At 39.1% G+C, this 27,888-nt stretch overlaps 1 protein-coding gene across 1 annotated transcript; it reads right to left on the bottom strand.

The window, feature by feature from the left end:
* Window positions 1–3,923: 3,923 nt before the first annotated feature.
* MYCT1 (MYC target 1) lies at window positions 3,924–27,888 on the bottom strand. Its single transcript, XM_057375913.1, has 2 exons — window positions 27,639–27,888; window positions 3,924–9,281 (listed from the first exon to the last, which is right to left on the bottom strand). The coding sequence occupies exons 1-2, from the start codon at window positions 27,886–27,888 to the stop codon at window positions 8,749–8,751; spliced, it is 783 nt and encodes a 260-aa protein (XP_057231896.1). The 3' UTR covers window positions 3,924–8,748.

The raw sequence follows: 27,888 nt of genomic DNA, 5'->3' as shown, positions 1-27,888 counted from the left end.
AAATGTATAACTCTTTTCCAGCATGTAATGACAGGATTTTCAAATATTATTTCATGTAGTAGATCATTATTCTGTACACTCCCAGCAGTCCAAGTCACAGTTAATTTTTTTGTGTGACCTGAGATATTATCTGTTTTAATATAAAAATTTTCAATAGATGTGAAATCATGCAATGTCACAATAGAAAATTATATCACACACACACACAACACTGTGTGAAAAAGAGAGGAAAGGTCATCTGTCACAGGTATTCTTCTGGTTTATTTTAAGAGATGGTCTCATGTTTCTTCTGGTAGTTTCAGCTTGGAAAGAGCRGGGAGGATCTTTCAGAATGGTTAGWAGATTATCCAAAGAGGATTTCTTTGTCATTGAATATACTCAATAACTGTTGTAATTTTGAACATTTTGGGTCCAAAGACCTTTGGAGTGAAGTGGTAACAGAACAATTGGCTCAAGGAGGTTTACCCTTCTCTCAGATCTTGAAACAAATATATTGAATAGTATAGCTTGATTTTTAAGACAAAAAGTAGTATAAACTGAAGCTGAATCCACAGACCTKTCTTGGCCCCTATTCCCTTATGCACAATGCTCCATCCAGAGTTTTATGGCTCAGAAAGCTCAACSTTAGCACAACTTGTGGTTCAGGTGTCTGTGACTGTGCAAGGTCAAGGATCAGCTTCTCCCAAGCAGAAACAAGGGCTGCATCTCCCAACCTGACTACCCCTGGCCGGCTAGGAAAAACTTACTGATTGTCAGCTCAGAAGCTGAACAGTGTATGAATGTACAGTGCAGTCATATTTTAGCCACCTGCTATGTACACTGCCCAGTAAATAACTGTGCGTTCTAACAAGGTTACATACAATTCTTCGTGCAGAATTTATGCAGAAGATACCCAAAGAAAATTGTCATAATTGAAAGGTTACAGGGTCACTCAGAAATGTATGTCATGTACAAATTTAAGAGCACAAAAACAAGMCAGAAACTGGAGTCATTAAAAAAATTCACACTTTTTTTTCCTTGTCCTCCAGAAAGCTCCAGACAAAGCTGAACCCAAAGTGACATCTCTCAGGATGCATTTTGTCAATTCCTCATGCTTTTTAGAGGCAGTAAAGATTACAAACAATGTTTTCACAAGCCTCTAAGAGACTGTCCTGCTGGGGACAGTTTGTCTTCCGACAGTCTCGATTACAAGCAGGATTGTTGTAATGTTTGCCTCAATAGTCAGAGGAGAGACTGGCTGTCTGATGCTAGAACTGATTTTGCTTTGCTTTGCTTTCCAAACTCACTTCTAAAATGTCCTTCCAGAAGTGATCTTTACTAGAATGAGAGTCTAGAAAAACCTYTCTTTAGTCTTTCTTGCTGTCATCTTATTTCATAGGCACAGAGATGAGATAATGTAAAAAACCACCTCTGTCAAACAACAGAACTGCCAAGACTCAAACAAAGCTGTAATTCAGAARTCCCTAACCYKGCTCTCACATCAAGTAATAGAAAGSAATGGCCAAGSACTGATTCACCATGAACTTCATTGTCAGCCTGCTGTGCTTGCATAAGGATGTAAGGATCACCCTTCTATCCCCAGAGAACTTCTTACATGCTCGAAGAGCAACTGGGCAGGTGAGATGAGCAATCACATGTTTTCACAGGGAAGAAACTTTCAAGAGWTAGAAATCATTTGACAGATAAAAATTCTATTTTTAAATTAGTATTAAACTAATTCTTAAACTGGAATGATGTGCTTGATGAAATTATATTCTGATTCAACAGGGTTATTAAATAAAATGAGTAATCTCACTGCAGTCAATAATAGAGCAATATAGTTTTAASAACCAGCAGTCAGACAGAGCATTTGGAAGGTTAAGGGTGGATTGTGAACAAGTTTTTTTTTGCTGGATTGGGCTTGTTTAGCAAGGCCCTCTGTTGTGTGTCTAGCATACCCCATTTGCAAATCTACCCCTTAAGCACAGTAATATATAATACAGTATATTTCTTATTTTCTTTTTTATTCACTGTTGTGGTTTAACCCAGATAGCAACCAAGCCCCACTCAGCCCCTTACTCACTCCCCAAGCAGCAGGAGCAGGGAGAAGATCTGAAGGGTAAAAGGTAGAAAACTCACAGGTTGAGATAAAAAAATGTTTAATAGGGGAAGCAGAAACTGCACACAAAGTTAAAGMAAAACAGGAAACAAATCCACTGGTTCCCATGGGCAGGCAGGTGTTCAACAAACCCCAGGAGAGCAGGGCCCCATCACAGATAACAGTTATTTTGGGAGACACCATCACTCCAAACATCCTCCTTTCATCCTTCTTCCCCCCACCCTTTATATACCGAGCATGATGTCATTTGGTCTGGAATRTCCCTTTGGCCAGTTGKGGTCACCTGTCCCAGCTGTGAYTCCYCCCAACATCCTGTGCACCCCCAGCTTTCCTTCCCAGCGTGGCAACATGAAAAACAGACAAGGCCTTGGTGCTGTGTGAGCCCTGCACAGCAATAACAAAAACATCMAAAACATCTCCATATTATCAACCCTGTGTTCAGCACAAATCCAAAAAATAGCCCCATACTTGTACTGTGAAGACAATTAACTGGGTAGCCCAGCCAAAACCAGCWCAGCTGTTCTGTTCTACTGTTAAACAAACAGTTAACTTTGAAACTTGTTGATCACTAATGACTCAGAGTTTAAGTACAACATCAAGCGCAACAAGATTGCCTGAAACATTAGTGGTTTATTTTCAAATCTTTGTAAAGCCCAGCAYTGGAAGCAGCTTTTAAATCACCTAGCCATTTAATATCTTACAGGTGCTTTGAATGGAGTGAGAACAGCTATTTATACTTCTGTGCATTGCGAAAATGCACTTAAAGGTATGTGATGACACGTAGCCTTCAGTACCTAYAAAATGTCTGTGAGAAGGCATGCGGATGCATGTGCTTTKTTATGGATTAGGGAATGATCAGGAAAGACCATCCCAGGAACACTGTCAGGACATTAAACACACTCACACTTCACTTATTTTGCAAAGTCATGGTAACTCTGCTGCTCTCCAACACATTTGGATTAGTTGAATTCTSTCAAACTACACTGAGCTTTAACAGTTCTTATTTATCTCCTATATATTTTTGGTTTGATTGGGAACATCTCTGGACTAGGGCAGGTTCCCTGCATTGGTGAAAAAGAGAAAAATTTGAAAATGGTGTCTCAGTTTAATTTTTTTTTTTTCAGCTATTACATTTCAAACATGATTGCATTATGTGGGACYATATTTAATGTTCAGTTTCCTTGTMAGAAATGATTCAATGCCTAGAAGCMTTTAGAAGCTTTGAAAGATTTAATTTAGTGTATATACAAGTACCCAAAAAATATGTTCTTGTGCATGCAGGAATTTTTATAGAAGTGAGTTTTTAATTACCCAAAATGATCCAAAATATCTGCATCATGAATTGGTGCATTGTGGAGTTACAAGAATTTTGCAAGGCAATTCAAAATTTTGCTGAATGATGTCTAGCACTTTGAGAAAAAGATGTCTGTTTCTTTCCATGACATTCGCCCAAGGGATTAGGAAAAAAAAAAAGGAAAAAAGATCAGTGCTTTGATGCTGGCAAACTAGTGCTAGAGAGCTTATCACACACAAACCAATCAATTCCTCAAAGTGATTTTSTCTGTAAGAAAGCTCTGGCAGCACAACAAAAGATTGGGATAGAGTAAAGATTTGTGTATTTTTATCATTATACTTATCCACAGAGAGAACTTACTATGTAAATAAATGGAGAAGCACTAAAAAATCTACAATCTGTCTAGAAAAGGTTTAAAGGGAATTTTTCCCTCCTATTAAAAAAAACCAAAAACACCACTTTAAAACATCACCAGGATATACAGTACAGGAACAGAACAYGAACACAAAATGAGACTCCTTGCCYATCCACGTGCTCAAACCCTAGAYTGGTCAGTCYAGGAGASTGATCCCATTTCAGTGTGCAATTAATCATTAGCAACTTCCCCACACATGTCAGAGAAATGCCTGTGTTTTGCACTCCTCTTAAGTTGGAACAAGAGAGCAGCAGCATCCTTCCTTTGTACACATCAACAAGCTGTTATAAAATAAAGTGGATTGATATGGATGCAGTTCTGACATGAACTAGACAGGAATTATTTTGCATTCCAGTGGCCTTTCCATACTGCTCCTAGTCATAGGCACATCAGACTGTTATGTCCTAAATCAGCAAATCCAATTTCCTGCTATCTCAGTCCCATCGCTATGCGTAATCCCTTTCATGATTAAGCTACTCTTGTTTAAAAGAACTCCTTGCTCTAAAATAGGGCAACTGCTCCTTCACAGCCCTCAGCACACAATCACTTGATTCTGCTGCTAAATAGATGAAAACATGTCTCAGATGCAGAATGTCTCTGGGAAAGCAGACAGGAAACATGTTCACTGAAATAGCTCCTCAATGCAGTCCATGCCCATCAGGCGATGCCACAGTCATGCACTTGTGTCGTCAGAAATCCGATGGAAGCCAAAAGCTTCCACAGAAGTCAAAAGCAGAAACAAGACACGCAAAACACACCCCTCCTAAGTTGCTTCCTTAACCTGCAAACTATTTGAGGGCAAAAGCATGGAATAATGCACAGACCCCACCCAGCACAGAGAGGTCAGAGATCCTTAGTGCTTCTTCAGCTACAGTGTGAGGCAGTTTGCTGCTKTGTGTGCTTCAGAAAGAGCTGCTGCCAGCAGTAGCTCACCCAYTGAGTACTGCAGTAGTTTTCTCAGAATTCTCTAGTCCAGCTGGGTGAAAATTACTAAATCAACWGTAGTCAATGTTAATATTAGATTGAAAAAGAGATAAAGATCTTGTCATCATTTTTGGCTTTCAGAAAGGTGAATATCCACACAGAGTCATACAGGAACTCCAAACACTCAACCCCTTTGAAAACTCACTTTTATTAAGAGACCCAAATGAAGACAGAGGTACTTTCCCCGAGTAAGACTTTGTAAAGTTAGTTTCCAAAATACTGTTCTCAGTGTTTTGAAGTTATATCCATGCCATTTTCTTTAGTCTGCTCTGGACTTGGCAGAGGTAAATTTCCAATTAGTATTTCCTTTTKTGTGTGTGTGTGTTCCAGAAGCTGTACTGCATCATAGRCAGCACCTAATTTTATCAAATGCTTATAGGTCAGGGATCTGGCATGTGTCATTTCACCTCTGAGAGGATATTTCCAGTAAGCATAGTTTTCAGTTTATACTTGAGAATGAATGTTGAGATGATTCAAAACTTCATGATAAATTACAAGTGAACTTTAAAAATGTGATTTGGCAAACATACTACATGTTCAGTGTGTWACAGTACGGTAATCAGTAGCTGTCTGAGGAGGAGATCGGCAGTTCTTCACCAGGGAAAGGTCAAGGAATATAACATGAGCTACTTTTCTAAAYAGGAGGGAACATAAATATTCTCAGACAAAGAGCTATCACATTTTGCCTTCAATATGAACCTGTAACTGGAGGAACTGTTTTTGTGGACATGGACAATAATAAGATAATGTTTCTCTTTATAGAAGGAGAAGTAACTCTGCTTACTCAGAACAAGGTGTAAGGATGTCTGGATGTTGATCAAAATTCTCCCTATCACTCCTTATGTGATCTGGGAGCACCATTTTAATTCTGTTACATGTGAAATGATTGTGAAGTTTAATTCATGCTTGTGAATGCTTGAAATCTTGGAATCTGCAGTAACACATTTTTTTTTTTTTAAATTCAGCTCTTCTTTCTAGTATTCTAAATTGAAATAAAAGACAATTTCATTAAGCAAGTGTAATCTTTTTGCATGTCAAACACTATGATTCCTGAATCYTGGAGTTTGGTTTGGGGGTTGATCCKGTGCAGTGCACTTTGTTCCTAATGMAATAAAATGTGTGAGTCCATTTAAGCATGAACCTCACTCATGGTGATTGCTCTTTTGCTTAAAGCGAGCATTTGCTCAACACAATGTGAATTGAAGCCGAAGTACTTATAAACCAGTGGACTAAATACCTGTATTAATACTGTTACTTGTGAGAGACCTCCCCACTTATAATCCTTTGAAGGTGCTCTCATATGGCAAATTGTGATTCTGACTTCAAAAAACATCTTCAGTTTTGGGGTGTTTCCCCTCAGAAGCAAAGGAAGGAGCAAGTCCTCGTTCACACTTCTAACTGTATCAGCTTGCATAATTAAAGATAATACTCTTCCCTTTAAAGGATCTTTTATGCAAATCAGCATATTCATCATTAAGAAAAAACATGAGCTTGAGATTATAGCATCTAAYTTTATTCCACATTCTGAAGCTTCCYGAATGCTTMCAAAACATTTATTTCAGATKTYGTGAAAACAAGTTTTAGGCATCTGACAGTCATACTGGTTATGCACAAAACATTTGTGGTTTTAGTCTCCCCAATCCAGGGCACATAAGAAATGTTTCCATATCCAGTATAGACTTCAGGAGGAAAAAAAATACAGTACATTTAAGCTTTCCCTCTTTATTGTTTACTAAATACAGTGCAACACAAGTAATATTGTGTAATAATTACGCTGTGGAAAGTACTACTGTAATGTAATGTGCACTTACAATCCAGAAGTAAAAATTTACTCATCTAAAATGATTTCACTCTAAAGGAACAAACAGTTTTGGCCAGCTGGGTACACACAGGGTACACAGCTGGTCGGCTRAGTTGTCTCTTCCACAGTCCATCAAACCCACCAAACAAAGGGAGCAGGCTTGAATTCTACTTTTTGTRGGCAGTTTAGAATAGGCTGCATCACCTGTTCTATAGCAAGGATACGTTGAACATACTTTTGCATGCAATGAAATTCACTAGACTAAGAAAATTCTAAATTAAAAAAAATTAATGAATTAAGTAACAAAACTTTCTTCAGAGGACTATTATTTGAAGTCTGCAGCCTGTGATCAGCCAAATGCAGTGTTACAGTCTTGTCAGCAAGTTTGGGGTCTGCTAGAACTTGCAGTGTCTAGCATTTCATCTGAAGTGAAATGCTCTGTAAACTCTGTAAATGGCTGTTCTAGCAATGACATACATCTCTCCAGAYACTAAAAGTAAAACAATGAAAGCCAGTCAGTAAATACATGCAAAATAATTTGCCTTTACAATAAGAAATACTTGCTGTTTACAGTAAGCAYTACTTGTAAGCTCAGTGTTTGTAGCATTATTTGTGAATGGGTGGATTTTGGGYTGGAATACTGCAGTTCAGAGATCAATGCCAGTGCTTCCTGAGGGATGTTGAGCTCAGCAAAGGGATGCATGCTGCCAGTCTCTGAAAATCTGGAAAGCCTGGAAGATGTTAAGCCCTTTGCCCATTCTCAGAAGCTGCTGAATCCTTGTCCCTCCCAGAAGAACTTGTTCTTGCTGCAGAAGCCCCCTCAGATTCAGGAGTCCTGAGGCTGCCATTGCCCAGGCCTTCTATAAATAACAGGCTTATTTGCAAGTGTGGAGTAGGACAGCTCCTCAACTTGTGGAAATTCTTTACCCTTAATTTGAACATGARATGTTTAATAGGAAACTGGTAAAATAAGACTTAATTCAGGTCCCATTTGTCTGTTATTTCCAAATCCTGAGCATTCTGTCACATCAGTGCAATTAGTCTCTACTAAGCCAGGGGTTAGCTTGACATGAYGCACATATAAAATCAAGAATATATGTAAGCCTTAACTAAATACTTCATCTTTATCTTCATATCCCAATTCATTACACAATCCCAGTATTTAGCCATAGATATCTAAAATCTTGTTTTAATGAAAGACAAGATTTCAGTGAATAATTTGCCAGAAAGAATTAAATGTTGGTACAACTTCAGAAAAACAACTGGAAAGAAGGAAATGAGTAATCCCATAGGAAATCAGGAAACTTAATTAAGAAATATTGTCATTCATACTGCTTATCTGGATAACCAGAAGTAGTGAAATGAAACATGAGGARTTCTGCCCATACAGCCTCACTGGGTATTAAAATGTTACTATCTGTTCTGTTGGCTGCAGACAGAAAATTCTTTATAATTGTTATCATGCATTTAGTATGTTGTTTAAAACTTATTTCTGCATGAAGCTTCATATGCTTCACAATTTTATCCCACACTGTGGGGAATATTAAACAAGCATCCCTAATACGGAGTCTTTTCAGATCATCTGCCATCAACAGAAAARGATGTCTATAGCAGCCAGGACTGCATCCTCTATGAGGTCTGCATCGAAGACAGAAGCTGTTCTGGGGTTATAGCAAGAAGGTGGGTAATGGGCAGTGCTCTCTGAAAATGTAATATCCTTGGGAAAACATGTAAAATCAGAACTCCTTAAAATGAAAAAAAAAAAAAAAAGAATAGTGAAATTTGCATTGATGTGCTGTGTAGATCAGTAATCCTTAGCATTATCTGTTTCTTTGAGAAAAAATTTAGTTTTTATGTGGCAGCATTTTTCCCTCTAAAATGAAGAGACAAAGGCTGCAATTAAAGATACAACAYTATAAATAGGCAAGCATACAGCAGAGCAGTAAATAAAAGCCAGCAGTGCAAAGACAAGTGATCTCTGGGACAGTGGRATGTTGTGCTCCACAAAATCACTGCTACCCGCCTCCTGGCAAAGTCTGTTCCCTCCTCAACTGCAGCTGGAGATTTCTCAGAGATCTTCGTAATGCACAGAAAAGTGTTGAGATACTTGAGGTTCCTCCTAAAATGCGTGTGTGCTTTTGCAGCAAGGGCATAGCTCAGGAATCTGGGAATGCTTTTATGATGGTTTCATAGGCGGGAGGTGGGGTTTGTGTGGAGTGGCAGATGCGGAGGTTGTTGTTAGACCAGTGGAACTCGGGTCTGCTCAAGGTGTTGGTGGTGCTCCCCACGAGGGTTGTGGTGGTGTTTGTGGGGGTGAGGGTGATCAGCTGACTGTTCGTCTCCACAGGCAGGGGAGGGCACTGCAGGAAAGGGTGGAAGGTGGATGCGCGGAAGCTCGACTTCCTGGGGAAAGAGTTGGCCTGCTCCAAGGAGGCTTGCCGCTGGAAGGTGAGGCTGGCCAGGCTCAGGTTGCTCCGACGTTCGCAGCTGCTGTTGCGGTAAAATCCAGTCCTGCTGGCAGCGTGGCCGTGGGAGGAAGGTCTGGAACGACGGCTGAAGGTCGAGGGGCTCCCCTGGGAAATGTGGGCGCTAGCTCTGCGACGGGACAGGCAGGTGAAAAACGCCCAGATGATCCCTCCAATCACCAGACCAATCACCATGGACACTGTGAAGGCTATGGTTATCTGCTCTGAAATATAGCAAAAATTAATGTCAAAGTAACTTCATTAATTGAAGGGTATTCCTGCAAGAAAATTAATTTTAAATTCTAGCCTCCTTAAAAGATGAACCGGCCCTTAGATCTTTGCATCTGGTGACACATGAACTTCACAACACAAACACAGCGGTTCAGAGTGCTCTTACTATACAGCATTTCAGTGTTTTGTGGAGTTTTGTTTATGTGGTTTTTGTTCCTTTTTTCTTTTTCTTTTTTTTTGGTTGCTTAATTTCCATAATTCAACAGCATCCAGAAAATAACTTATATTTAATTTTCGTTTCTGTACTAAGCCAAGGAAAGTCTTTAGCCTTTCCCAGAATTAGCCACCCACCAGCTCCAAGTATTATAACACTGCCAAGTATTTCATTCGGTGGCCATAGGAGGTGTGGATTTAGGCAGACTTGTCCTTCTGGTTATAGACCTTTATGCTCTGTGTGTACGTGTTTGCAAACTCACTTATTAAAACAATGATCAACTTCTGCCATGATCTTAGTGGAGTGAGCCCTGCATTTATTACAACATGAGAATGCTTCCCAGCCTTTTACTGCTGAGCAACAGACAGTTTACATCCTCATAGTAATTAATGTAAATGACTGCATCCTAAATTATTATGGTCAGCGATAACCATTTGTAATACTAAGTCTCTTGAATATTTCCTATTCCCAATGYCCAATTTAAAGATGAGTTCATCTGCCATCAAGAAAAGTAAATTTCCAGCTCTTTTAGAGAGGTTTTCAAGGATTACAAGATCTGAAAAGAAACAAACAGAAAAACAAAACCTGTAGCTAGGATTGTTTTCTCTCCCACATGGTTTCCCATGTTTCTTTCCTTGTATATTTCTAAGAAGAGGACAGTTCAGAAAACTTCACTGAGTTTGCAACTGAGCACCAGCATTATTGCTGCTCTAAAAAGTTCAGAGATATATTTGTAATCCTGAATAAGGCCTGAAATGAATGCAAAACATTTATAGATCCTCTCAGAATGCAAAAAGGGCTTGGATCTAAAACAAGAAGGAACACYATGTTGACAACTGGTGGAGCAAAGAAGGAATAAGCAAAATATATCCATGGGACACCTTGAAACATGTTTGTTCTGTCTGTACTCTTCTATTATATTTGTGAAGTATTCTTTTGTTTAAGTCAGCCTTAAACTTAGGACAGGTCACTGCAGGAGCAGGGAAAGAACATTAGCTTTGCTGATAGCAGGAGAAATGTAAATGGTTATTGGTTAATTGCACTTTAAGAAGTGGTTATCATTATCTTCCTTGTCTGCTTTCCTACTTTTCTCCCTTTGGGGAAAAGCTGGTAGAGATGTGATTCATACTTGGAAGGCTACAAAATCTTACTGTTCCCAGCTCATAACCTCTGCTTTTAGGGAGGCTTATAACATTATCCTTTTCAAATAGAGACTGGCGAGGATAATGCATTGGATATTGAGGATAATGCATTGGATATTGTTGCAGGGGACTGCTCCCTCTCAGGAACACTTTGTTGCCCTTTTATTCGGAGATGGATCAGACTTGACCCTAAAAGACAATTTTGCTTTAAGCCCTCATTTCTACAACTCAAAAACTTTTGACTGGGCACACAAAACACAAAGAGCGACTGCCCGGTCTGCTTCCTGCAGGAACCCACAGGCAGCATCCTGCACTTGGCTTCAGATCAGATCACTATAAGCAGCCTTCTTCTCACAAATTCACGTGTGATTCTGCCCTTTACAAAACATCTTTAGAGATGCAGCAGGACTTACTGTGCCCTTTTGGTCAGGAAAAACTTATTATGCCATTTTAATATATTTAATGCATTCTGTTACTGCAAGTTCCTACTCATACTCCCAAAGGTGGGAAGGGAGAGCCAGGACTTGGTGACCTCYAGTTGAATAAATCCCAAGGGTAGTCCTGAAGAAGCACTTCCCACGCACTAGAGCTGCAGTCTGAGTACCCCTACTGCTGCCCCTGCATAGCTGTAGGAAAGTGGAGCAAGAATTAATCCTTTCTTGTGCTCATTTCTTCTGCACTTCAGCTCGAATTCTAGTTAGGTTATGATATTTGAGGCTGCCAAGGAATCCCCCAGGCACAGTGCTGCCACCCGATATCCCTGCAACTCTTTGGGCTCTCAGCTGGCAAAGGGGATCTCCACAGGGCTCAGCAGCCTGGAGCGTAAGCACAAGCACAGCAGGCAGCCCAAGTGTCCCTGGCTCTGGGGCTGCCATGCACCATGGTGAGGATCTGTCCCTGCATCCCTCGAGCCATAATTTTCACCACCTGCACAATCTAACCAGAGTTTCCCACTGTTAAAAGCAGATGAGGGAATTGACAAAAGTATTGAGTGCAGCTCTACAGTCCTTCCCACGTGCTGTTCCCCTGTGCTGGRGGTTCAGCACAGACAATTATCTCTTTGGATAATGGCGTCATTTTCTTTAACTTGTTTAGTTCTTTTTTTTTTTTCTATCTCCATGTATGTTGTAAAAATAGAGGGTCAAATTATTCCTTGATGAAGCTCAGCCGGGTTTACACTGGCTGTTTAGGTTGCCATATAGGGTTCCAAATGCTCTCTTTTCCATTTGGATCTACATTTAATCCCCTTGGATCTTATTACAGAAATATCACTAGACCCATTGCTTACAGACATTTGACTTTTTCTCTTCCCAAAATCTCACTGACTTCAGTAGGAACTGTGGGTCACACTAATGGGCCAAACTTGTTCTTTGCTYACTCCCTGCAGAGGATGAATTTCACAGAAATATAATTCAGTTCTATAACCTTTCATTGTAGAATTGTAAATCTATGCTCATCRATTTCCTTTTTAGAATGTCCAGCAATCATAGCCCTGAGGTACATTGGAGAAAATATTATCAGAGAGAAAGATCAAAGGCAGAGTGGGACTTGCTGCACCTGGGATTTGCTGCACCTGGGATTTGGAGGGGAACAGCTGGCCTTCACCAAATTGTTTTTCTCTTCCTTAATCTGGGCAGTGCCAGAGCAGAAGCAGCCTTCCAGGGAGTCAGTGATATGACACAAAGTGTCTCCCAAAGGGCCGTTGTACTATCTTATGGTTTCCTGAGAGCTGTGCATATCATTCTGTCCTGTGCTTTTAAGGAAAAAGAGTAAAAAGAAAAATCTGGGRTAAGTTAGGAATGCTGCTAATGACAACAACTACCCAGGTACCAGGCCCCTAAATATATTTTTATCTCTATGCTTCTCAGGCTGCTCACATCAACTGCTTTATTTGACTGAGCCATCACCAACAAGGTTTTGTACCTCACCTCAGTCAATTTTGTTCCTTGACCTCAGGAAACCCTTGGGACTTGTGTRTCTCCTATACTTTTATGGTAAGTTCCCCAGGCTGTAAAATTAAGGTGGGCACAGGGTCTTCCTTCCCCCCATGCTCAAAAATATATACATTGGGAAAGTTTGCAGCTGGCCATGATGGAACAGTAGAGCCTTTCACATGAGCAGCACCTTCAATGAGAGCATCTCAGATCAGGAAGGGTGGGGTGGAGAAAGACAGGAGAAATGAATGCAAGGGAAAAAGAAATGAAAAAGCATCTTTTAGTCAAGCTGTGGTGCACACATGGTGCATTTGGACTGCATCTTTGCCAATATTAGCTAATAAAGATAATAAAGCTAATAAAGCTAATAAAGCTAATAAAGAACCAGCCAGCTTTCCAAGCATCTGTTCTGCTCATTTTATTGCTAGGCCCAAGAATTCAGAAAACACCCACAGGCTGAGATGATACCCTCACACCTGATTTGATTTCTAATGGGTGACTTTCAAATATTACAATCTTTATGTTTTGGAGCTGTKAATTGTTGTTGTTGTTATTGTATTGTTCTTGTTTTATTTAAAGAGCAAAAAGTAAGCAGTTGTCTTGGTTTTGGCCAGCACAGTTAATTTTTCTGCAATAGCTGTGAGGGAACAGAACCTGGAGCTGTGTGGGCATGTCTAGGTTGTTATTCTATGTCTGTTTATAGGGCAGATGTAAGGGACTCTCGCTTCCAGGAAGAAGGGTGTGGTTTCAGGTGCAACAAAAAGTGTGGCAGGGTAGGGAACCTGTTGGTTCATTGTCTCTGGGTCATGCCATGTCAGACTGGTCAGTGAACTTTTTTTTTATTTTTATGTGTGAATTACCCATTTTCTGTGTCCTTTTGTTATTATTATTGTTGGTGCTACTRTTTTGTTATCTCATTGCTGTCGCCAGTAAATTGTTCTTATCTCAACCCATAATTTTCACCATTTTGTGCATCCAGTTCTCAACTCCACCCTTGGAGAGGGAATTGGAAGGGGAGGGCACTAGAGAGTGAGCAAATGGAGTCTGGTTTGGGAGAGTCTTGGAGTGGGGACACTAAAGTGTGGAGTGCCATTCCTAGACCACAACAGAAGTTTTATTTCAAAGTTATTAGCAGTGGTAAGGTAGCTTGTCACCCAGGATGGCATTGTTCAGCGTTTAAAGTCAGCTTTCTATAGAGACATTTTACTCATACTGCATCAGAGTAAGATTCTGTTAATTTACTTAAACATCTGAGAGTAATTTTCCAATTTTTCTTTTTTTCCACCTGCCCCAAACCAGGATGAGMCATTGTGCATCTGGCATGCAAATCTTATCCTATGGGGACTCCAGCAAGCTCAGATGTAAAACATACAAGCTCATTGATTTCAGCTGTATTAGCAATGAGAAATATCAGAACATTCCTCTGTGACATACAATGGAAGACAGTTATTTTTATATTTTCAAACAATATTTTAGAATTCTAAATTTATTTCCATTTTAATTTTTCCTTCTCACATTTTTGCTAGCTCTCTCTCCTTTRTGCGATGTTATATTCCAGTTAATCAAAACTTGTTTAACTTAGTAAGCGTTCCTCTCCCTACACACASACACATTTGCACAAACTTCAGCTTGCCTTGACCCGAACCTGAAAAGCCTTGATAACTAGTAGAGGGTTTGATCTCAAACATGAAAAAATCAGCYCAGCCTTTTTTTACCGAGGTGGTATTTTCCCAAAATGAAAGCTGGGTGACAAAAGCGGAGCATACAAACCAGTGTGGGAATTCATGCCTTACACACACATTGCACAGSTTAGTATAGAGCACCAGCTAGCGTACYAAAGCATGAATTGCATTCYACAAATTACAAATCTATTAACCTGRTASTGATARTGGTTCAGACACTGTTTTAGAGGMGTCTCAGTGCCTCAGATTTCAAGTGAGATTCAGCTAAGTCATTATCAGATGACATAGCACACCCCTTTCTGTGCAAAAACAGRCAGGAGCAGCCAGGGTCCAGCAAAGTTTCAACAAAGTCATAGCAACTTCCTAGCAGCCATAATGTGAAGGAAACCTCCCTGTTTGAGCACTCAGGAGCCACTCTGGCAGTCAAACTCGCACCACCTGAGCTGAACAGGAGCTGTTTTGCAGCTACACCYCCCAACACCCCTGCAGTCAGACCAGGTTTCCTTATCAGCTCAGCCTCAGGCGGCCCATAGAAGAGTCTCAGATGGCCAGATCCTTGAAATAATTTAATCACGGTGTAAATAACCAAAACCAGCTCAAGCTGGTTCCTCCAAGAAGGCACCTCGAACAAAGTAACTCCTGGGCTTTCAGCCCCTCACAGTCTAAGGACAGGAAGATCTGGCAGACAGCTCTTGCTGTCTCAGAGTGTCCGAGTGCCCAGTCCCCTGGCAGGGCCACAGGTTCCCAGAACCCTTTGTCGTGCAAAGGGTCAGCAGGTCATGGGGTCTTTCCTCAGGCTCAGGCTGCTGCCCCCCAGAACTCAACCTGCAGCTGGCCCTGCACCCCGAGCCACATGCACTGAGTGGAGTCCTCAGCAATGGCAAATGTACTTCTCTGAGCTGGACAGGCCACAGCTACTCCTCCTCATGCATCCCAGACAGCCAGGTGGGAAATGAAGTGTACCCAAGGAACCACCATTCCCACCACAGAAGGCTTGAAGTGATTTGAACTACTTGAAATTTTATGCTGGTTCTACCATTTCCAAAGAAAACAGTTTTAAAGCTGGGGCTAGTATCAGTAGCCAGCTCCCGTGCTGCTTTTGTCATGCTGAGCTCAAAAAAGCAATTTCTCTATATCTGAAGAGTGTTGATGTTACTATCTTGCCAATTGGCACTAATTGTGTTAGCAAAACAGCCTCTCATTAATCATTTGTAAGCAGTCCATGATTCAGTTGGGTGGGTGAATCAGCTGCTGCGTAATATCAACCAGCTGTGATCTTAGTCATGACAAAACTTCAAGAAAACTTCACATGTGACTGGTGAGACGACTGAGAGTGCAAGCACAGGGTGGTTCAGGTAGTTGTGATGTCCAGAAAATGAAGATGCAATGATAGGGACATCTTGAAAACAGAATTTGTAGGGGAAAACAGGCGAAAGAAAAGCAGACTGTGCAGGACATAAGAGCTAATAAAACAAGTGAGATAGTTATGCTGCTAGAAATATCAGAGCTCTGCATTCAAACTTGTTAAAGAAATGTTTTATTCAGCCTGTGCTACTGAAAGATTTTCTGCAGCAACAGAGTAATTYGCCCACTTCACCTAATAACTTAATAGGTTTTTTTAAATGTCCACAGCAGATAAAATAAGAAGTACTGGGTTTAAAATAAAGCAAATAAAATAAAAAAACCTGTTTTTGTGAGGACAGGTAAGAACTAGAATATATAGTCCATGCATGTAGTGCATCTACTCCCAGTAATGATTTTTAAAAGCAACATCAGTCAAGCATTGCAATATAGTTAATCCTGTCTTGAAAAAGGAAGGCAGAACAAATGATGGCTCAAGGTCCATGCTGGCATAATTTTGTGCAGTTTCTAAGATTTTCTTCGATTAGGTAAGTAAATAGGCTCCAGAAGCATCCGACAAATGATTAATTAAATGACAAGTTAGAAAACCAAAAGACAGTCCCTGCTTTTGAATTAATACCCATTTTGAAATGCTGAGAGGCTGGCTGCTCATCAGTAGTTTRATTTCACCAAGGAGGAACCTATCTAAGAACAAGATTGCCCTCTGCTGGAAACTCATACTGGAAATCTAAACCACATTCATTCCAATAAAATAGGGTGTCAGAAAAAGCTGGCGAGAAACATTCCAATAGAAGATTAAAGAGACATTTATAGTACCTGAAAACCAAGAAAAAAATCGGAATTGCATTGCTATAAGCACTTAGGACAAGCATTTTACAGAGGCTTTGAAAGTGAAGTAAACAGAGGCACAGCAAAAGTATTCAGAAACATAAAGATGTAAAACTTCTAGAGTTTTGTACCTTCAAACAAATATCTGTGATCATGGAAGAGCATAAGCCAAGTCTGTTCTTAAATTCATATTTCTTGATATCCACAGTGACAACCAGAATGATCTCCATGCGCCAAAGAACATTTGCTTTGATTACTAATACCATAATTGATTGTGATAAAAAGCCAGGGGAATGGAATATGCCATCAAAATAACCCACAAACCAACTCAGAGTAATGATGTTCCCTTGATATTACTGGCAGCTGATTTTTACTGGAATGACAACGAGTAATTGTAAAAATCAGAAGGAAACATCTAAGATAGAGATGTCAGCATATTTAAACTAATGCCCTCATCACAACTATGTAAAACGAAGCAAAGATTCCTTCAGGCAGACAGAGATAGAAACTTTGTTACCACGGGGTTTCACTGCGGTTCCTATTGCATTACAAAAACAGTAATAGAATTTAATCTTCTCTGCATGTGCAGCAAACAAACCTCTGTCCAGACATTTCTACCCAGCTCACAAAACAAGAACTAAGCTGTRTGGTCTCTGAATGAACCTAAATCAAATCACAATCTGACACTGTGCAATATGACATTATAGTTATTACTTAATTGATAAAAATAATTTACACCTGAGAGTAATTAATCTCATATATGAACAGAGATTGAGTGATTGCWGTGAAACCTTAAAATTAAACAGAATTTTCTAAAATTCTTAAAATTCAGGATGAAATACTGAGGTACACAGCCTACATTTAAGAAAACAGAACACATCCAGAGGTAGAACAATGCTCAAGGATTTGGGGTTGTTGCRAAGAATGTGGGGTGAAGAATGTATAGAAAACATCCTCAGTCCCACCACAGTAATTCTGTTGTCAGTGCCTGACCCAGACACAGCTTTAGGTGGAGCTTGTCCTTAGCAAACATTTGTCAGAGCCCAAAGAAGCTTTACATTACATTGAACTTTTTTTTTCTCCCTCATTAATTTTGCTGAAAATTTCCCAGCTGCTGTTTCATAACAATGCTGTATATATTTGTATTGTTGATGGAGTTTTGGTTGATGTAATTTAACAGATAAATTATTATTGTCTCATTTTATATAAGTGAAAATCAAATTCACATTAGTCTCTTTTCTTTCTCAAATAGAAAGGAATAAATTATGKTAGAAGAATAATTTAGGATTGTTTGGTGCAAACTTCAGTACAATACAATGAGTTTCAAAATCTGAAAGTATCTTTTATTAATGCATACATAGGAAGTGAACCTTCTAACTTGAAAAGGAGGGGAAAATGGCATAGTCTGTAATAAATATTGATAGTTTTTTCTGATTATTTTTAAAATTCCTTTTATTTTTTTTTCCAGATGAAAGGATAGGATTATGAAATTAAAATAATCTTAGTAAGAAAAAAGATTCAATCTTGAATCTGGATTTTATTTTCTGCTCCTATTTTTTTTTTTTATTTTGGACATTTCGTTCCATCTCCATGCTTCAGATCAATCTTCTATATAAGGGAGATGGCACCACTCACAGCCTCATTTTTTTAACAAATATTTTAACAAATATTATAAAGTCATTTAATTCCTGGTTAAATAAATTAAAATGGTAAAATGGGAATTTGTGAATAAATAACCCAAATACTCAAAGGAAACTTTGTCTTTTCTTTGTGCTACCTCAGATTTATGTCCTTTCTGATAAAGATGGTGAAGCATTTGATAAATCAATGGCTGCATAGTGGGGTAGAGAAAGCAGAAAAGCAATAATTAGGATGCCACAAAAAGCCTGAGAATGAGACTYACTTTAAGAGAATAATTTATATACAAGGAAAAAGTCGTGCTCCAAATAGACAGAATGCAAGAATAAAACTGGTCTCTTCTCTTTGTGACATAGATTGTTGCTTTCATCCAACTACAGTAATAATACTCTTTTCTTTGGGCTTGCCAGAATAAGGACAAAGAAAAAAAAATAAGTTCCTCATTAGTATCTACTTTTATCTCTCTGACAGGCTTGCATGTAAGATCTTGGGATGCATTTGCATCTTAACTTTTTYAATCTCTCTTTCAGTCAGACTTTCCAAAATCTGACTTATTATGGTCCCCTTCTCTTCTGTAATGGGAATGAAAACTCTCATGTGCTCATCAAATCTTTTACTTAACTGATAGAAAATAATAATAATAATAATAATAATAATAATAATAATAATAATAATAATAATAATAATAATAATAATAATAATAATAATAGCAACAACAACACTTCCCCTTCAGGAGGCAGTATATGATTTATTTGATAAAGTTTTAGGTGAAGTTTATGCTAAACTGTGGTAGTCTAGCAGTTGATACAAAAAGGTACTTCCAAAAGCTAGCAGAGAAATAAAACAATGTAAGGCTAAGGCGCAATTCTGTCTCCTGTAGAAATTTACACGGGCAGAGTACGTTTGGAACTGACAGATGACTCCTGTCCTTGATGGGCCACCGCAGCAGTTTGGCTGCAGAATGAGCAGCACGGAAAGGTGCAGTGAGCCCCTCTCGCCTGCAGCGATACCAGAGGGCAGAGAAGCACAGGGACACAGCTGCTGCAGCAAGCACTGGATTTTGTGCACTGCCATGAGCATAAGAAACCCAACTGAAAATCTGCATGCAAATCAGATCTTCCAAACACAGCTGAGGGGAAACATAAGCAGGGTACATCTTGAAGTTGAAAAGGGGAAGATGAGAATAACTTCCTTTTAAATTACATAACAGGTCATGGATTTATTTGACATAAGAATATCTTTGGAGGACTTCAGATGAGGAGCCAGGGACCCTGAGTGTTACAAAAGAATAAGATTAATTTCTGTCATGCTGCCACTGAAGAGCTGAAGTTCAAATGCAGTTGCTGTCATTGCTAATGCTTCACCATCACAGGCTGTCTTTTAAATTTTCCTTCAGTTAAACCCACACCCTTGTTGCCATAGCCATTGCTCTCAGTGTCACTACTGTTTATATGACAGCTGTGTCCTCTTTGAGTCACTGGCCTAGGCTGCGTTGCTGCTGCCTTGTGACACATCCCAAGTCAGCAGAGGGGAAGTAGAAAGGGGAAGATCTTCTGTGATCTTGACCTGACAGATGGGACAATAACATCTTCCTTTGAGAGTTCTTAATAGGTTCAAGCAGAGGAAATCTGGTGTGTGTGGGTCTCACTTGCCCTAGATGTCTTCCCTGTTCCTTGTCCAAATTACACAACACACTTAAATCAGCTTCTGATTACTTGATCAGTTGAGAAGTGATTTAATTATGTGACATTTTCTTCATCTCTATCACAGGATTGTCATGCAGATCAGTATCTCACCTGAAGTGGAAAAGAAAGCCACTGGAATAGCTGTAGCTCTGGAAGCCATGCAACAAAAGTTCCTCTGATGCTGCTGGGTCTGTGAGGATGCACAATCCTACAGCCCTCTCCAAGAGGGGGAAGTTCTTATATAGGTAAAACTATGTTTTAGTTCTTATATAGGTAAAGCTGAGTTTGACTGGTGTAGTCATTCTTTGATTTTGCCTGTGTTCTCAGGGTCTGTCTGATGTCCCAGTGTGTGGCATTTGTAACAAAAGCAAGACCGACCCCTAGCCTAAATACTCTGCTGAGATGTATAGATTTTCATAGTCCTGATTTCTGCAAATTCACCTTGTAGGGACATTTCAATGGTTCATCATCCATATGAACAATGTTACTCATTCATGTTAAATATTTGGCTAGGTAATCTGGAAATACGATTTTCCTATTAAATGTGCAGCATCATGTAGCATTTCATCAAGGAGCAGAAAGGAGAACTTGYAGGTACTCTAGATTTAAAGCTGGTGATAAGAAGGAAAACATTTCAAGGATGTAACATTAACATAGATTTCACTGTCTTTCATAGTGTTGTTTAAATGCATCATATTTTATATCTGAGTTGCAATCTGCTTCTTAGATAAATGTACTTGAAATACTCAGTGTGTGCAGGAAACATTTGCAAAGCCAGAGCTGTCTTTTTATCTGATCATGTGTCAYATTTTACCTCATCACCTTTCTCTTGAGATATTCTTATGAAGCAGCACAGGGAAATTYTCTCTGGTTTTCAAATRGGRACCTGAAACATGGTGGTGCCATCTRCTTTCCCAGAAAYCCAACTAAAAATCTGCYTTCCAGTATGCCTGTTTCCAAAWACAYCTCTAACAGAATCCAGCTTGTTCTAAGTTCAAGTTGCCCACAAGAAAATAAGGCAATTCTAGTTTCTCAGTGAATTTGGGAAGCATCAAGATATTCTGTTCCACGTTAGGAACATGTTCTGCCTCTGAACGTATTTTGAAATGGATAAAAATTTTTGCATTGTTGGCAGGTTTCTTGTTGGAGGAGTGTGAAAAGGCTTTCCATCACCATTGGCTTAACACAGCTACACGTGCACTAAGCCAGGCACTCTTGCAGGTGTGTTATTTGACAGAATTGGAAATCTGCAGCCCCAAGGACATGGTCTGTCCAAAGCAGACTGACCCAAAGGTACATAGGGGTTCTCTACTTCTTCGTGCTCTATGCCTTGTATTATGCACTCACACCCTTCACACAGTTTGTGGATATTTTAGAAAAATGGTACTCGGATTGGTCCATCCAATCAATATCTTGTGGGCGAAGAAATAGGGATATATTTTTTCAGCCAGTTTTTCTGGCCATTTCATGAAGTGAATTCTGAGAGCTTTCTGACTAATCTAGGAAATGCATCCGTCCTTATTATTCACTATTTTATATTAGACTACTTTTACATGGGGTTGCCCAAATTCCCATGCCACTGACTGATACCAGAATAAACCAATGAGGAAGGCATTTGGATTAAACACAAAACAAGCCCTTCTTCTACCATCAGTAAATACACTTGACTGTGAAATTGGAATGAAAGACATGCTGCTCTTTGTTATTAGAAGACATRAGAGTMTGGAAAGGTAATTTTAGTCATGTACAACTTTTACCTTTTTTTAAAGGCTCCATCTCGAATCAGTGAAGGAGAAAATCTTAAAAGATTAAAGGTTAGGCAAGCGACAAAGAACTACAACTACTGGAAGTATATTTCATTTATCTGATTGGAAGAAAAAGGTGGGAAATCAGAAAAAAAGACTTTTTCACACACAATTGGCTCTCCTATCAACTCTACCATTACAGGCATTGCACAATGTCTATTCAGTGATTTGAGCCTCTTAATATCAGAGATCAGGAGGTAAAGCCCTGAGTTACAAGGAAGTCCTGAGCTGTGGATCAGTGTCCTTGATGAGGCAGAAGCAGACTCTGAGATTCAAATGTCAAGCAGACTTGTGAAGGTAGTGCTTGATAAAACACTCTGGGAAATCTGAGCAGGGAAGTTGCTGTTGTAGATATTGTCAGTGTGTGCCAGAAGGGCAGCTGCAGATCCAGCATGCAGACTGCATTTTACATAGATTATATGGCTGGCTGTGACATAGGAGAGGTTTCAGTACAGCCTCCTGACCAAAGAACTCAGGTATATCCTTTCAGATATGTCTGCCTTCCCCAAACCAATATAGTTCATTCTTTCCTCTGACAGCATTTGCTTAGAGCATTCTGTCCCCTTCTCTCCCATTCACTCAGCATTCATGAATTTTACTTGCTTTTAATTTTTATTCTTATTGGGTAATTGTATCTATTTTTTTGTATAATGTTTCAACTAAATGATAGAAGGCAATGAGATTAAAGAAATTAAAAACTATCAATGGCAGTTATGACTGGAATGTATTTTTCATTTATTACTTCCCCAGCAGTACTATGAATGAGCTGCTTAYGTAGACATAAAAAATACAGTGTGGTGTTCTGGGTCATGAAAAAACTCTTAGTTATAAAACTAAAAGGCGGCTCTATCTTTATTTTAGGTCTCTGTTTTCTGAAGAGTACTTATTATCTTGGACAGTCCTATTATGTTGGATAAGTGCTGTAAGGAATTAATCCCTAAAACACTAGAACAAGCCTGCATGATGAGGTTGGAAGAAAACATTTTGCCTCTCCCCCTCTCTGTTCTCCCATTGCTTCCAACGACAGGAGCCTGTAAAGTCTGAAGTCATCTGACTCCAGCATGATGATTTCAAAAGGAAGAAGTTCAGTTGTTCACATCTTATTCCCAAACTTTTGCAAGCATCAGTGATCTAATCCAAAGACACTGCAGAAAGAAATTATAGGTCCTTTGAAGACATTTATTCCTTCTGCTGTGAGTTCCTTGTGATGTGTGATATGCTGACCAATCACTGCTGTTTTCCAAAACACAGAGAATTGACCAAAAAAAAAAAAGAGGAAAACTGCAAGGAAAAACTCCAGGTGAGGCAGTGTTTGCAACCACCTTGCTCAATTTTAGCTCACTGTCATGAATTAAAACACCAAGAAGAATACACACACTAGAGTGAAATTTTGAAAAGAGTGAAAAGAGAATGGAAGAGAAGAACAATAATTCAGGAAGTACAGCCTCGAGGCTGATAGATCATCTGAATCCAAAGTTCTAATTTTGTTGTGATTTCCTCGCTCTTTTTCCACTTCACTCCTGAAGGTTTTCTTAACTAAGAAAAAAATCTTCAGTGGTGTAGATCATCTGTAAGTGTTTCTGTGTCACAACTTTACTTCCTCCTTTCTGCCAGGAAAGGAATTGCATTTTCAGCTTACTGAAATCCTCTGCCCTGTTAGCAATCAATGCCCGGTCTAGCAGGATAAAGACCCACTGGGAACTCTGGCTCAGAGATGCTGGTCTTTTCCAGTCATCAAAATAGGAGGAGTAGTGCCCTGGAAGAAGATACCACTGCACATCGGCTGTCAAGTGCTCCACAGCTGCTCCAGACTGAAGTCTTTCTGTGTCCACATCTCCAGCAGGAGCAGAGGCAGCTCCCGGAGTCTTTATTTGCTGCTGCTGAAGTTTGAATGGAAAATGCACAAAAAATGTACAAAGTGTATGAACAGGAGCAAAGGCAATGAGGGGAGATGACCCAGCCAGTGTCTGTGCAGTGTCTGTGCTGACAGAGACACCAGGGTAAGCCAACAGATAGAACCTGGTCACCACACAGGCCACCAAAATGTGCTTCTGCTCCTGCTTGCACAGAGTGGGGCTTGATCTGTTGCCTGTGCTCTACTCTGCCATGACTGGCACCTGTGAAGGATCCCAGCAGAAGAATCATGTCCCACGGTGCCCAGGTTGGCCTTTGCAGTGATCAGCAGCTGTGTTACTGACTGTGTCAGTGCTGSCCTTCACAAGTGTTATCCAGTTCATAAAGAGAATGACTCACAGWCCTTAACCACCATTATTGCCACACCAGTAACATGACAAACACGACATCAGGCATTAGAACATGCTCATCCCTAATGCCATCTTTTCCAGCAGAGTACATAGTTTAACTTCTTTCAAACAAGCAGATGAATTTTAATGAAGAGAACACCAGTGGGTTGAAGGAGAAACAAGGCAAAATTTGATATATTTTAAAACATGGGTGCATTTGTAACTTATGAAGCCAAGCAATGATGCCAATAGTATATGCTAAGCAGTTGGCAATCTCAAAATGCTGGAAGACAGCTGATACATGGCATTATTTCCACACACCAAACAAATAACACCCTGATTCTGATTCAAGAGAAGAAAAATTGTACCTAATGTTTTTAAGGTATTAAATGTTAAGGTTGCGTTTTTAAATAGACACTTGAGTAAAACTAGACTGAAGGGTAGTCTAAGGATCTAAGTTAATATTGATTAAAATCTTACACTTTTCCTCTCTGCTTCTGTCACAGTGTTCAAATGTRCTATTTAAATTAAATTTCCTGATCTGAAATTATATTGCTATTTGTGCTGAAGAAATAGGATTGTCTTGAAAACATTTATTATATTTACTTGTGTGTAACTGAAAATGCTTTTAGGAATTACAAGAAATGCACTCCTGGTTTAAGTGGAAACATCTTTGCTCCCACTGTTATAAATCAAAATGAACTCAATAAAGACTATATTAAAACAGTAAAAAGTGAGACTACCAGTTGATGAATGGGTATCAAACCTTGAATTTCTCACTCAGCTATTATTAAGCCTCCTTTTGAAACCAGTAATAAAAAATATAATCCAGACTCTCTGTCTACAGTTCCAATGTGATATCAGCAGTGCTGAAGTTCAGCAGGGGCTGGCTTTGAGTGCTTCTCTTTTTATTTCTTCCAAAGTACAATACAATGGATTCCCACTGCAAAGGAGGGTGAGCAGCAGCTACACAGATTCACAGAAGCTGGCACCTGGTAGAAATGAACTCCTGCTTCCTGGCACTAGCTCAGACAACTTACCTGAAACAGACATGTATACCTACAAAGACTTCACAAAATACCTGTAGCAAGAAAAATCTCTAGCAAAGTGAGAGTCAGGATCCCAATTTTGTGCTTATGATACATTACACAGAGGACATTTGCTGATAGGGCCAGGAGTTCAATAATAAAACTCATTAATTTAAACCAGAGGAGTTTAATATTCTCTTTTATTTTTCAAACAGAAATTATTTTAGGCCAGCAAACCAACTTTTCTTTTCCTCCTTTTTTTCTCTGCTGCATAATTTAGCATTCCAAAAATACTGCAGATTGATGGTGATAACATCTGAATTCAAAGAGGAATTCCTGCAAGGTCTACAGTTGAACATTACAGTTATTGACTCTCCAGACTGCCACTGATTGTATGCAGAGCTTGCAAAAGGAGTATGCTGATTTCTTTAAAATACTATCTGTTTAAAGATCTTTGCATGAGACAGAGGGTTTAGGCTACTTAGACARCTCACAGAAAATGACTTATATCAAGCCGTTTATATATTGTTTTTCTCTACACAGCTTGATTAATGCATACTTCCATTGGCCTGGAGCAACTGTAAAAAGATTTATATGTGCTCACATAAATAAGCAGAGGACAGTTTAGTTTGTTCATTGTTTTAAATTTCTAAGAGTCACTTTTTAAGAAGCTATTGTGTGAAGTTATCACTGGAAACTGGACAACCCTAGAAAACAGGATGCCTGTATATTGTCCAGCATAGGGAACCAGTTGTTAGACAATAGATGGTTTATAAAAATGTAAGAGATTAAATATCATTATGAAGCGTTGCTTAGACTATTTTTATAGCATTGATTTTTTTTCTCACAAACTTAGTCCCTCTCAGCAAACCTTTGCACATATGTTGAATTTACACTTTGGCTGAGTCCATGGAAGATGCTGAGAAATCACACATGCATGGAGAAGGAATGAATCATGGTAATGTAGTAATATTCACAGTACTGTGAACCACAGTGGGTGGTTTAGAAAACAGCCTGTGAGCCGTGTTCTCAAAAATCAATTCCAAGTACTGCATTTTTATTTAATAAAGAATTAAATTTATTTATGACTATGATGTGTAGTTTTGTTTTACCTCAAGTCATGTATCTCCAGGATGTCAGAAAACACACTTCTAACATTTTAARTGATGTTCCCACACAGTGAGTTTGTGTTAGTCATCTTCTTCTAACAGARATTATATATAGTGACCCTTCCTAGTCTACCATATATTATGTATCTACAGGAAAGGAAGAGAAAATCATATTCACTCCTCTAAAATCTGTCAGAAAAACAATAAAAATCTGAGAGGCGTCTCCCCTTTCAAGGACCATGCAAGCTCCAAACAAAAATCCAGACTCTGAGGCTCATCTGCTGTCAGAGCCCAAGCAAATGGGAAGTGATCAGGGCTGGGTCAGTGTCAGTCCCTGAGAAGCCGGGTGAGCAATAAGGATGAAAGGAGGTGCTGGCCCTTTCAGTAATTAGACAGTTAAGGTGTGTCCACCTCTGTGTTGTTAGATGCAGCAAATTTTTATTTTGAAAGAGCCATTTTAGAACTACATCCATCTCCACAAAAATTACTATTGTTCTGTAGAGTCCAACTCCACAAAAATTACTATTGTTCTGTAGAGTCCAACTGACAAACACTGACAAGAGGCTCTGAAACAGGAATAACTGTAATTTTTCTTCAGTCGATCTGTAAATATTTATCAAAGATGTCAAGTATCRTTACCCTTCTCTTTAGCCCAAGACACAAAAATTAAGCAAGTTGCTCACGGTGTCTCAATAGGAAAATAGATGTGTCACTGTAGGAAGCATAGATGGCATTCAGCAGATTCTTGTTCCTTATGCCAAGAAAAAAAGGAACTTCTTTCCATCCTCTTGTATGTTTTTTTCCACTCTTTTCCTGGGGCACTTCTAAGCAACCGAAGTCCTATTTTGCTAATGTATACTATTTTTTAGTTTTAAATAGTGTTCAGATTCTTGGAGGGATCATTGCTCAATAGAAATAACATAATATTATAACCCTAATAGACAACACCAGATATGTGATTCATTGTAAGGTAATTGCTAMTAAATGTTAATGTTAAACATAGCAAGCAATAAAGCTTTCTGGAGGGAAAGATTTTCCWCAGCAGTTGCACAGAATCCTTTACGATTAAATCAATGAATCGAATTACCCTCAATGAATTTCAGTATAGCATATATTTCCACCTCACACTGTACATTTCACTTAATGAACTATTCCGAGATTTGGATGAAAGAAAACAGCCATAATAGATAATAATCAAAACATACATTGAGGAAAAAATAAGGAAAATCTGACCATGAGGCACCCCAATAGATTACAAATAACTTTTTATGCTGGAAGAATAAGAGTATATTCCAAATGTTGAAACACGTTTAGCATTTGCTATCCCATTTTCATCAAAAGAGGAAAGAGATCATGTCTGCCATGTAGGTGCATACRTTAAGCAGTTGAGAATCTCTACCTGATCTGACTATTGACTGGTCAATAGACACCTTTTCAACTGATTTCTGTAACTTTTTGAAACAATCAATTTTGCCCTGGCAGCTCCTGCTGTCTTGATTAATTTCAAAACGTGATAAAACTTTGTTGAAGATTTGGAAAATAGGAAATACAAAACCTATTCATTACTCCTTGCATCAAACATGAGGCTTGAAAGCATATTGAGGTATTTTTAAGGCAATCGGCAACAAATATCTGCATCTACTTTAGCAATATTCTAGAAAAAAAAATAGATATCCTTACCCCAAAACTTTGGCGGCCATGTGATTGGAGGATAAGTACTGTTCTTATCCATAACATCCAAAGARCAAATATAGAATGGTACGTCCACAGAGGAGCAATAGTTATCTGAAGGTTTGAGATTTTGCACTAGAAGCAAAGCTTTTGTGCTGCCACGGAACTGTGTTGTTTGCCTGAAAGGAAATGGATGTATCACATTTCCTGCTCMTGAACTCGAATTAGTAAGTGCTTGCCTTATCTTGGAACGCCACAT

The sequence above is a fragment of the Malurus melanocephalus genome, unplaced genomic scaffold (genome assembly GCF_030028575.1).
Source record: "Malurus melanocephalus ecotype Western Australia unplaced genomic scaffold, MMel_1.1 scaffold_264, whole genome shotgun sequence".
Classification (NCBI taxonomy): domain Eukaryota; kingdom Metazoa; phylum Chordata; class Aves; order Passeriformes; family Maluridae; genus Malurus; species Malurus melanocephalus.
Note: the sequence above shows the minus strand (reverse complement) of the source record. Positions and strands in the feature narration are given on the sequence as shown.